The sequence below is a fragment of the Gigantopelta aegis genome, chromosome 10, assembly GCF_016097555.1.
Source record: "Gigantopelta aegis isolate Gae_Host chromosome 10, Gae_host_genome, whole genome shotgun sequence".
Classification (NCBI taxonomy): Eukaryota; Metazoa; Mollusca; class Gastropoda; order Neomphalida; family Peltospiridae; genus Gigantopelta; species Gigantopelta aegis.
Window position 1 is genome coordinate 18,059,958 of NC_054708.1, and position 13,234 is coordinate 18,073,191.

The following is a 13,234-nucleotide window of genomic DNA, read 5'->3' on the forward strand; positions in this document are numbered from 1 at the left end:
CAATTCTATTCCATCGAAAAAAAATGAAACATCTCACAGACTGAAACTGTAGGATGGTTACAACCTAAATTTCTTTAACTTTTAAGGATCGGTTTTAGATTTTGATATCAAATGCATAAGCTCTGTTATGCATGGGCAATTATATGCCTATATTTCAAAACATACATATCATGTTATGGTGCTGGCCATCTATATGTGTATGAAATCCACTAATGTGGGAGACAAATTTATCTCTTGTTTTTATTGTAATTCATCTAGAAATCTAGGAAGCCATTTCATCACATACCATAATTAGGTCACTGTGATCTACATTTATGCAACATTGGATGTAAGAGGATAATCAAGGGATCTTTTATTTGTGCTTCCCACAGGCAGGATAGCACAAACCATGGCCTTTGTTGAACCAGTTATGGATCACTGGTCGATGCAAGTGGTTTACACCTACCCATTGAGAATATTAAACGCGCTACCATTTCATATCATTTTTATGCCCCTTGTGAAATAAATTTCATTGTTATGAGCTTTAATCGGGATATAAACATGATACAATATGGAAGCTTGTTTAATATCCTAGAAATCTTTTACATAAAAATCCAGCTGTCATATTTCTCTGTAGTGCCCTGCCAGATGTTGTCTATTATTACCAACAGTGCTATTGATTATAACCTAGATATAAGAACTTAAAGGAAATAAAATAATGTATTGTCATGGGAGAAAAACAAACGTTGATGATCTATTCTGAATTCTTAATTATTAAAAATACACAGTCTTCAGTGTTAAATATTTGTTTACTGTTCACTTTTTATTTGTTATTTGTATAGATGCTGTGCCCATGTACAGAGTGCAGATAGCGGATGATGAGACAGCACAGAGATTTAATCTGCATGGCTGGTACTTTCTGGCAATCAATCCTGTCAATTTGGCCTTGATTGATTGTGGATCACGAAAAGCACTTTATCAATGGCCTTATCGTTTTATTCGACGTTTTGGAAGGACTGAGTCAGTCTTTCAGTTTGAATCAGGAAGGCGTTGCTTGTCAGGTATTGGTAGCTTTATTTTTTACACCACAGAAGGTGATAATATTTACGAAAATGTCAATTTTCGAACCAAGCAGATCAGACATCAAGAGGAAGTCCAAAAGCCTTCTAATATCGTACGGCAAACATCACAGGAGAAGATATCTACTAAAACAAAAAAAGATCAAATAACTCAAAGCAATGAGTCACAGGAAAGAGCTGCAAGTGTTGGCAGTAAAGAAAAACCAGTTCCAAAACCTCGAAACCATGAAAATGAATTTGCACCCAGATCTAATTCAGTTGGACAGTCCTATAAAGCAGAACATAGCACCAAAAAAGAACTGTTTCAAAGTGTGTCAGCTGAACGAAATAATAATCACAATACTATAGGTCCAAGCCACCTTAATGACAGCTTTAAAAAGAAATTGGAATTGAGGTTAAAACCCCAAGATGGTGAGGATCCTGAAAGTGGCAGCACTCTGTCTAAAAGTTTGAACAGTGATACGACTGTAGAAAACCAAGAAGAAAAAGTCGCCCATGCTGCACTTCAAAAAACAGTATCAGGCAGACAACTATCTGATAAGAAGAAAAAACAAGAGGAAAAAAAACGGAAGGAGGAAGAAGAAAAAGAGAGAAAAAAAAGGCTGAAGGAAGAGGAAAAGAGGAAGAAGGAGGAACTGAAACGGTTGAAAGAAGAAAAGAAGAAGAGCAAGCGGTCGGACAAGAAGAGGAACAAGACCCCTACAACATCTCTTACAATAGATCCCTACGATGAACCGACAATGCTGAATGACTATGAAGACATCTCCGATATGAGTCCAAGGGATTCTGGCGAACCCATGTATTCTGAGGCAGCACAGAGTCCACCAAAACCAGTGTTCACTTCCAGCAAACCCAGCCCAAACCAAAAGGCCGAAAGCAATCCGGGTGACATTTATTCGCAGCCGGTGAAGACGCAGGGTGATGCGTGGAAGGAGCATTGTCGTGAGGGGGACAATGAACATTCTGAAGACTATGACAAAATCAAGATGGCTGCTTCTATGCAGCCTAGTTTCGAGGGGCCTCCAATTCCTGAAAAAAATTTCTCAGTGGACGAAGAAGATGACGATGATGAGACTTACGATCGTTTCACCAACGAAAAAACTGCAACAACATCTGAAAACATTTATGGCATGGCGTCTGCTACTTCGGTTTTCAAAGCAAAAAGTACTGCGGCTTCCAAGGTCGCTCCACCACCTCTGTACGAAGAACCAGATGCTCTTGTTGCTGCTGTAGCAAAGGTTGAAGAACCACTCTACGAGGAGGCAGAGGTTCAGGTTATGCCTGTATTTGGCAGAGATTCGTACACATGTGCACCTGGAGAATACGTCGCCTATGAGAAGAAAAATCCATCTCTGGCCCCACAGGGAGGGGAAGATGATGAAGATCCATATTCTGATGTTACTTAGCTCTCATTACTGAACCCGTGTCGCTCGGAAAACTTCTGTCAGAGTTGCAAACTTGAATGTTTTTAATACGTGTACTCTCTGATTTATTTTTCTAACAAAAGATGAGTAGATTAATACTTGTATATAAAGTGACCTCTTGGAATATTTAAAATTCTCTTGGATTTGGATACTGAAATTAAACATCATAGATAAGAAAATAACTTTTTTTAATGATGTAGGATTTCGGCTTTATTGTTAGAGTTAACCTTCTTAGACTTGTCCAATATATTTATCTACTTAAATGGAACATCATAAACCAGATGTCATGTCATCATCAATTTTATTTTCTCATCTTGTAAGTGTGAAGAAGCCTATGAACGAATCATCTTATTTGTATTTGGGGTGATATTTGTAACATTGTGGTACAATCCTCAACTGAGTTGCGATGGGTTCTCTGATTGATCATCCTCCAATGTCCAGTGATTGGTATATCAGAGGCTGTGGTATGTGTTGTCCTGTCTACACATGGCAGTGTATATAAATAGTGAAATAACAGGATGGAAATACATGTATCTGTTTTTGTTTTTCTGCATTAACTTCAGCTTTATAAGAACAGGACATTATTTTATAAGTATTATGATAAGATTTAATGTGGAATGTATGTGTGATTAAAAAACAATCAGTATTCCAATTTAAATGTTACTGTGCAGCGCCCTACCAAATTTCCAAAAAACTTACCTTAGTTTACTCAACAGAAAGTATTATCAGTCTGCAATGTATAGAACTTAACTAAGTAGATATGGATATAAAAAAAATTGTTTTTATTTTTGACTTATTTTATTCCTATAACATATTGTAGGAATTAATAATCAAAACCTCTCTCTCTCTCGCTCTCTCTCACACACACACACACACACACACACACACACACTCACTCACTCGCACACACACACACACACACTGACTCGTTCTCTCTCACACATACTCACTGTGTGTGTGTGTCTCTCTCTCTCACTCTCTCTTTCTCTCTCTCTCTCTCTCTCTTTCTCTCTCTCTCTCTCTCTCTCTCTCTCTCAATCTCTCTCCCTCCCTCCCTCCCTCTCCCTTTCACTTTCTTGGGTGATCATTTCATTGGAAATATAAGTTAGCAAATTATGTCATAAGACAATTTTGTTTACTGTGTATATATATATTTGCATCAGTAATGTTTGTTTCTGGATTCCTTAAAGACACACAATGTGACTATCTGAAGTGAAATCTGCTCATTTTATGGACTGAAGTTATTCATCTTGTACAAAGCAATTCTGTATTTACTATTTACTAACCTCTGTTGCTGTAAATATTTGTAAAGTGGGGAGGTCTGTTAAAATTCTAAAAAGGGCAGGTTTGAGTTTGCTGAAGGTAAATCAGCCGAGTTCCCTTCCAAAGAGAACAGGATTGCGAGCATACTCCCTGGACATTTTTCAAATAAAGGTGCTCAGAGATATATTTAGTGTTGTATGTTGTAAATGATGAATTTAAAAAAAAGAGTGACACCCTCATTTGACTGGTGAGTAAATAATAATAATAATAATAAACATTGATTTGACTGGTGAGTAAATAATAATAATAATAATAATAAACACCTGCATATAAGTGTAATAAAAAGTTTGCTTTGTTTTGTTTAATGACACCACATTGATTTATCTGTTATTGATTGTAAAACATTTGGTAATTTTGACATATTGTCTTAGAGAGGAAAACCACTGCATTTTTATCCATTAGAAGTAAGAGATCTTTTATATGCACCATTCCACAAACAAGATAGCACATACCATGGTCTTTGATATAGTGGTTGTGGTGTACTGGCTGAAATGAGACATAGCCCAAATTGCCCACTGACAGGGATCGAACCTTAGATCACCCACGCATCAGGCTAGCGCTTTACCACTGGGCTACATCTTGCCCACATAAGTGTAATAGATATGGTCAGACCATAAAGTTTTCCTACAAAAAGTAAATGACAGACCCATAAATTAAATTATATTAATATTTTAAATGACTGCTGTGTGTTTTCAGCTATTGGTCAGTCTCATCTATACGGTGATCCCCACCCACCCTGACAAACACACACATTTCAAAAGCAGTGGGATCTAGCTTGGTCACTATGCTTGAGTTTTTTCCTGTCCCATCCTGTGTCCCATGATTGAAATATCAGTCTGTGGTATGTGCTGTTCTGTCTATGGGAAAGTGTATGTAAAAGATCCCTTAATACTACTAATGGAAAAATGTAGCAGATATTCTCTAAGAGTGTGTCAAAAATGTTTGACATCCAATAGCCAATGAGTTCTGGTGGTGGTGTTAAATAAAATCTTCAACACACTTTAATTCCAGTTCTGAAATTAAAAAAATTGTGTCAACCTATTCGTAAATTGACCCAAGAAAAAAAGTGTGTGTGTGTGGGGGTTGCATTCCATTTTAATGCCATGTCGAGCAAGATTAGGTACTAGTACATGTTTTATTATTCATTTTGATGGTGTATATATCATTAGACATAATTACGATTTATTTGTTACTAATTTATGTTGATGTTATCATTGTATTAATGTTTTTATTATCAGATACCTATTGCATAATTTAATTTTAATTTTAATATTTTTTTTAGCTCCTAGCACATGTACAAATGTTGTATAGTTTAAAACAGAATTTGTGATAGTAATTTAACATTCAAATGATAATGCCACCATTATTTAAAAATCCGTTTTTGGAACCATGTGTGTGTGGGTTTTTTCCTTGCTAGTTTTTGCACACCAACAACACAATATTTTGCTGTCTGTTTAGATTTCATGTTTAATGTACTGTGTAATGATAAAATGTTGTCAAATTCTACCAGAATCCATGTGGATTTCTGTCATTTCACATCTTACCATAATTTTACATCACATGAGAATATATTTTTTTCATGTTTTTTTTTTACAGTATGATATTATTATCTGGACACGAAAGTTTTGTTTTCCGACAGTGAAAGTTTGTTTTGTTTAACAACACCACTAGAGCACATTGATTTGTCAATCATTGGCTATTGGATGTCAAACATTTGGTAATTTTGACATATAGTCTTAGAGAGGAAAGCCGCTACATTTTTCCATTAGTAGCATGAGATCTTTTATATGCACCTTTTCAGACAGGATAGCACATACCATGGCCTTTGATATACCAGTCATGGTGCACTGGCTGGAACGAGTTTTCCAACAGATGTTAGACTAGTTCTTATTTTTCTAAGACTGACATTCCCCTGATTTTCATTAACAGGAATAGTATGGGACTTGATTCATGGATTGCCATTTTAAAAAATGAAGCATGCACGTTTTTAAAAGGTTGTTAAACAAACCTGTTAGCACACATCAAGATTTTTGGTCTTGGTTTTATAGAGGTTTAGCCCAATGTCATGGTGTTTCCATTTTGTACCCATAATTTAAGCTAAACATACTTCCTTGACACACAGTGGTATAGCGTGGGTTGCCAGTGCCCGGGGCAAGGCAAGTATTGCACCCCCTAACCAGTGGACCGTTGGCACTCCCTGAGTCCCTTCCACCAGTCCAGAATTTTGCAGCCAGGGCAACCGCACCAGTGGCCCTGCCACGCTACACTACTGTTGATACACACAGTAGCAAAACATGCAAAGTGGGATGGCTTTACACCTAGCATGGATGCAAATAGCATGCACACCCCAAGCAATACACATGAATGAATGAGGGACCCGTATGCTCTGATAGCACTTTAAATTGTTATCTCTATCTTCTGTTCACTGTTTGTGGATATATTTGCATATTAAAGATACAATTTGTCTATTAATTTAAGAGAAACTGCATTTAAAGATGTTTTGCTTCTAAGCAGAAGAAAAATATTTAAGTGTATTGCACCAAGTGTAATTGTGTTTGTTCCATTGCAACCAGTGCCCTTTGCCTGGTATATGAATGTCTGTTGTTTGTTATGTTGTGTGATAAGATGTTCATAAATTATCCTGTGCTACTATTCAAGAGGAGTATGGTAATTTGCTTGGCACTCAGGTGTGCACTACAACAGCTTGTTCTGAATGTGCACATAAAACCCTATGACCTGACCTGACCTGACCTGACCTGACCTGACCTGCTTGGCATCAGATGTTAGACATGTAATGTCCATAGTTTAAAATGTTCAGGCATGTTGTTAAACATTTCTTTCTTTACTCTTTAACACTCTTGATTAAGTGTTAGCATTACCACATGTTTTAACATCTCATCTAATAGTCTTTGATTAAACAGTATGAAGAGTTCATTTCCAAAACACAATATAGTATTGAATATACCCCAGTTTCAGTATGTTGGAGTTAGCATTGAAGGTATGCTGTTGTTCATACAATTCAATACTATGACAGTAAGGTTTCTGTTAAAGGGCGATCTATGCCCATTGGCCAGGATATTAAAACTGTGCTTCACATGATATATATATATATATATTCTACATCATGTTGCAGCCAATCTAAATGACAAAAGTGTTATCTGCGATCAAAACCATATCTCTGTACAATGCATATTTGGCAAAATAGTGGTTGATTCCATGAATCTCTATCTAGTGCCTCATATTTAGGACAGCCACTCCCAAGACGATTGTTTACTGGACAATACATCCTTCTTGCACCATGTTTTTTCTCTCAAAATGACATAAATGAAAATATACAGTGAAACCTTGCATAACTGGACCCTCTGTAAACTAGAATTTCCTCAAAATGGAATATTTTTAACAATTCCTTTTTAATAATTTGTACAAAACTTAAACTTCATAAACCATATACGGTACCTCTTTTAACTGGACATTTTACTTGGTCCCGAGCATGTCCAGTTTAAACGGGTTTCACTGTATATAGTTCTTTGTTCATATGTTATTTAACATTCCACTCCTTGTTACTTAGGTTCTGAATGAACAATGAGTTTTGATCTAAAAGGAAAGGACTGTTTAACACCACCTGAGCGCATTTCATCCTACAGCTACTTGGTGTCAGAGGTGGGATTTAGGTGGCAGTTGAGCAGTTGACTGAGATGTCGTAGGTTGTAGGATCAATTGCCTGTTATGGACATGTTTTTATTTTTAACTTACAGTGAACATACGGTAGATATTTTTAAAGATAAAGGTCCACAGCGACATGACTTTGCACTATTCAGACTTGTTAGTAGTTCTATGTTAATTGTTCTCTAAAGAATTGTGTTTTTAATACTGTTCATGTTTAATTGGGAAATGCTGTTATTTTTGTACGGATATTTTATTTATATATTTTCTTTCAGATGTAAATTTACAAATATTCAACTTACAAGAGATGTGGTTAACTGAAGTTTTTCTTCCGAGTACATTTTGTTATCTACTGTATGTTCTAGTGTGTTCCTATGAATAAAACAGTAAAACATTGCTATATTGTAAAGTCTTCTTGAAAATCTATTATGGTGTATGTATGTGACATTTTTGTATAGGGTGGAACATTTCTAAGGATGTAGCTAGAAAAAATGGGTCTCTCCACCCCTGTGATAAAAAACAAAAAACAATTTGACACAACTGCCCCTGCCCCGCAACTAATTACATTAATACTTGATGCACACATATTTTGACAATGTTCCATTTATTTTCACATATTTTTACAACTTAACACAATGTATTTCTTAACAAAAAACAATGTATTTCTCAACCTCCAAATAACATGCATTTAAATATCACATAATGATTGTATGTGACATTTCTTTTTCTATTTTTCATTCCTCGTTCTATCCTCTCTTTTTTTACACCCTTCTAAAAATCCTCTTTTTGCTAAGTGTATCCTAGATATCTAGACATAATCACAGCAAGACATATAAGAGCATTTACTATGAATAATGAGGAGCATGAAGATATATTGTAAAATTTATGTTACAATCATAAAATGGTGCGGACAAAATAATCTACTTGCCAAAATATAATTTAAAAAGTGTTGTGTATATTTAAATTGCTATAGCAGAATTTTACTCGAATAGGCGAGTGTTTCACTCAAAGTACCGTATTGCGCACAAGTTTATACTATGGAGCCCAACACCCAGCACAATCCCTTTATTCCCCTTGATGTGTCTTTGTAATGTAAATACATATACTATTTTAGTAGAACCCAAGTGTACATCTCATAACATTAATATGGACGTGGGGGGCCACACACGCATACAAAGAGAATATATATATATATATATATGTATATGTATATAAAAACCATCACTGCTGCTAAAAAAGCGGGGGACATGCCTCCCCCCCCCCCCCCCCCCCCCTCACTTCCTACGCCAGTGCATTATTTCATTTTCATTTGAGCCTAGTCTAGTGTAATCATGCAATGCTATACAAAAGTATATAAATAAAACACATAACAATAGTTTTGAGGAAGTGTGTGCGGAGCTGGTCACGTTCAGACCATCAGATATCAGTGTGTTCACACTACACTGCAGTCTACTTGATGCAGTCACTCGAATGAGGCTTTCACTTCTTCCTGTTCCTGCAGCAGCTGTTCAGATGTGCCAAAATTGTTATGGATAATTGTTCCGCGGTGGTTTACATAATATAATGTAATTGTACACTATCACTATATATATATTGAACTATTCTTGAAACATATTGAGGGCTGGGACGTAGCTCAGTTGTAAAGCACTCGCGTGATGCACAGTTGGTCTAGGATCGACCCCCATCAGTGGGCCCATTGGGCTATTTCTTGTTCCAGCCAGTGCACGACGACTGGTATATCAAAGGCTATCCTGTCTGTGGGTTGGTGCATATAAAAGATCCCTTGCTACTAATGGAAAAATGTAGCATGACAGGAAAGGTGAGGGGGAGGGAGAGGAGGGACCGCCTGCACTGGCAGGTGCACGGGAGCACCAGCAGCCCGATCAAATCGGTAGCAGGCGGGTGGGGGTGGTGGTGGTGCTATGGAATTTGAATGGAGCAGTTAAATGCCAAAGAGAAAAGGGTGCGCAATTTTGATTGAGGGAATTTGGCGCAATTTTGAACGGTCGGTCGAAAGGTAAATGGCCGAGCTAATATAGAGACCAGTGGAGTTGATTTTAGTCAGATTGACCCATCCATTTAGTTAGCCAGACAATTAACATTGGAGAAGGGGCGCACACACACTGTTTATGTGTCATGTTATGGGGCTGATGTGCATCTATAAAAGGTGATGGGAGGTGGGGGGGGGGGGGGGGCAAGAGGTTGGGCAATGGCCTCCTCTAGCCAAGCCCGTACACCTACCCTTTTTTAAAAACCTGTATGTTTAGACGAAATTTCAACAGATCCTCTAGACATAAAATTATGATACCTCGCCCACTGAAATCAATGTAAGTGAGATTGTCATTGCATCAACATTTTAATTTATTCAAAAGTAAATGACAGAAACCGTAAATATGCATGACAATGAATAGTAATTAACTATTGATCTGGAATTACACTGATGTGCTTCTTATAAGTAATTGATTCATGTCATCTCTGTAAATATCTCGAAAATATAGAATAAGTAAAAACTCTCAGTATCAGGTAAAAACTCTGTTGATGTGGACAATTATTTCTAGAAGCCTTTTTGCCTTCTTAATTAGGTGGTGCCTAATTCATTTCCAGGTGTATAGTTTAAATACTAAAAATAAAGGAAAGGAATGTTTGTTTTGCAACACCAGCAAATTTTAACTGTGATATTTGTTGTTTAATGTGTATTATGGTCTACAGAATGAAAGACGAATCCCACAGTCACGTGTAGGCTACTCCTACTTAAAAAAGGGGATCTTTCCCTTGCATTTTGTTATAGACAGGACAGCACATACTATGGCCTTTGATGTACCAGCTATTGGCCACTGGTTGGAATGGGAAAACATCTGAGTGTATTGAAAATTAAAGTTTGTGGAACACACTGATTTATCCATTGGAAAAAAAAAAAAAAAGTGTTTTATTTAACGATGCACTCAACACATTTTATTTACGATTATATGGCATCAGACATATGGTTAAGGACCACACAGATTTTGAGAGGAAACCTGCTGTCGCCACTACATGGGCTACTCTTCCGATTAGCAGCAAGGGATCTTTTATTTGCGCTTCCCACAGTCAGGATAGCACAAACCATGGCCTTTGTTGAACCAGTTATGGATCACTGGTCGGTGCAAGTGGTTTACACCTACCCATTGAGCCTTGCGGAGCACTCACTCGGTATCTGGATTAAAAATCCCATGCCTCGACTGGGATCTGAACCCAGTACCTACCAGCCTGTAGACCGATGGCCTGCCACGATGTGGACAATTATTTCTAGAAGTCTTTTTGCCTTCTTAATTAGGTGGTGCCTAATTCATTTCCAGGTGTATAGTTTAAATACTAAAAATAAAGGAAAGGAATGTTTGTTTTGCAACACCAGCAAATTTTAACTGTGATATTTGTTGTTTAATGTGTATTATGGTCTACAGAATGAAAGACGAATCCCACAGTCACGTGTAGGCTACTCCTACTTAAAAAAGGGGATCTTTCCCTTGCATTTTGTTATAGACAGGACAGCACATACTATGGCCTTTGATGTACCAGCTATTGGCCACTGGTTGGAATGGGAAAACATCTGAGTGTATTGAAAATTAAAGTTTGTTTGTGGAACACACTGATTTATCCATTGGAAAAAAAAAAAAAAAGTGTTTTATTTAACGACGCACTCAACACATTTTATTTACGTTATATGGCATCAGACATATGGTTAAGGACCACACAGATTTTGAGAGGAAACCCGCTGTCGCCACTACATGGGCTACTCTTCCGATTAGCAGCAAGGGATCTTTTATTTGTGCTTCCCACAGTCAGGATAGCACAAACCATGGCCTTTGTTGAACCAGTTATGGATCACTGGTCGGTGCAAGTGGTTTACACCTACCCATTGAGCCTTGCGGAGCACTCACTCGGTATCTGGATTAAAAATCCCATGCCTCGACTGGGATCTGAACCCAGTACCTACCAGCCTGTAGACCGATGGCCTGCCACGACGCCACCAAGCCTTTTTGCCTTCTTAATTAGGTGGTGCCTAATTCATTTCCAGGTGTATAGTTTAAATACTAAAAATAAAGGAAAGGAATGTTTGTTTTGCAACACCAGCAAATTTTAACTGTGATATTTGTTGTTTAATGTGTATTATGGTCTACAGAATGAAAGAGGAATCCCACAGTCACATGTAGGCTACTCCTACTTAAAAAAGGGGATCTTTCCCTTGCATTTTGTTATAGACAGGACAGCACATACTATGGCCTTTGATGTACCAGCTATTGGCCACTGGTTGGAATGGGAAGACATCTGAGTGTATTGAAAATTAAAGTTTGTTTGTGGAACACACTGATTTATCCATTGGAAAAAAAAAAAAAAAGTGTTTTATTTAACGATGCACTCAACACATTTTATTTACGATTATATGGCATCAGACATATGGTTAAGGACCACACAGATTTTGAGAGGAAACCTGCTGTCGCCACTACATGGGCTACTCTTCCGATTAGCAGCAAGGGATCTTTTATTTGCGCTTCCCACAGTCAGGATAGCACAAACCATGGCCTTTGTTGAACCAGTTATGGATCACTGGTCGGTGCAAGTGGTTTTACACCTACCCATTGAGCCTTGCGGAGCACTCACTCGGTATCTGGATTAAAAATCCCATGCCTCGACTGGGATCTGAACCCAGTACCTACCAGCCTGTAGACCGATGGCCTGCCACGATGTGGACAATTATTTCTAGAAGTCTTTTTGCCTTCTTAATTAGGTGGTGCCTAATTCATTTCCAGGTGTATAGTTTAAATACTAAAAATAAAGGAAAGGAATGTTTGTTTTGCAACACCAGCAAATTTTAACTGTGATATTTGTTGTTTAATGTGTATTATGGTCTACAGAATGAAAGACGAATCCCACAGTCACGTGTAGGCTACTCCTACTTAAAAAAGGGGATCTTTCCCTTGCATTTTGTTATAGACAGGACAGCACATACTATGGCCTTTGATGTACCAGCTATTGGCCACTGGTTGGAATGGGAAAACATCTGAGTGTATTGAAAATTAAAGTTTGTTTGTGGAACACACTGATTTATCCATTGGAAAAAAGAAAAAAAAAGTGTTTTATTTAACGACGCACTCAACACATTTTATTTACGGTTATATGGCATCAGACATATGGTTAAGGACCACACAGATTTTGAGAGGAAACCCGCTGTCGCCACTACATGGGCTACTCTTCCGATTAGCAGCAAGGGATCTTTTATTTGCGCTTCCCACAGTCAGGATAGCACAAACCATGGCCTTTGTTGAACCAGTTATGGATCACTGGTCGGTGCAAGTGGTTTACACCTACCCATTGAGCCTTGCGGAGCACTCACTCGGTATCTGGATTAAAAATCCCATGCCTCGACTGGGATCTGAACCCAGTACCTACCAGCCTGTAGACCGATGGCCTGCCACGACGCCACCAAGGCCGGTAAAACTAAAACTGTTATCCATTGGCTGTTGCATGTCAAACATTGGTAATTCTGACATATAGTTTTTAGAAGAAACCAGCTACATTTTGTTATAGACAGGACAGCACATACTATGGCCTTTGATGTACCAGCTATTGGCCACTGGTTGGAATGGGAAAACATCTGAGTGTATTGAAAATTAAAGTTTGTTTGTGGAGCACACTAATTTATCCATTGGCTGTTGCATGTCAAACATTGGTAATTCTGACAGAGTTTTTAGAAGAAACCAGTGATCTTTTAGAAGAACTATTCCACACATA

General features: G+C 37.7%; 1 protein-coding gene across 1 annotated transcript in view; it reads left to right on the forward strand.

Moving 5' to 3' along the window:
- Positions 1-7,103, forward strand: part of LOC121382683 (DNA ligase 1-like) — a 44,728-nt gene extending 37,625 nt beyond the window's left edge. Inside the window, exon 3 of the mRNA XM_041512221.1 lies at positions 822-7,103. Coding sequence (XP_041368155.1) covers positions 822-2,464 — 1,643 coding nt within the window. The 3' untranslated portion in view covers positions 2,465-7,103. The remainder of the gene's footprint in view (positions 1-821) is intronic.
- Positions 7,104-13,234: the final 6,131 nt, after the last annotated feature.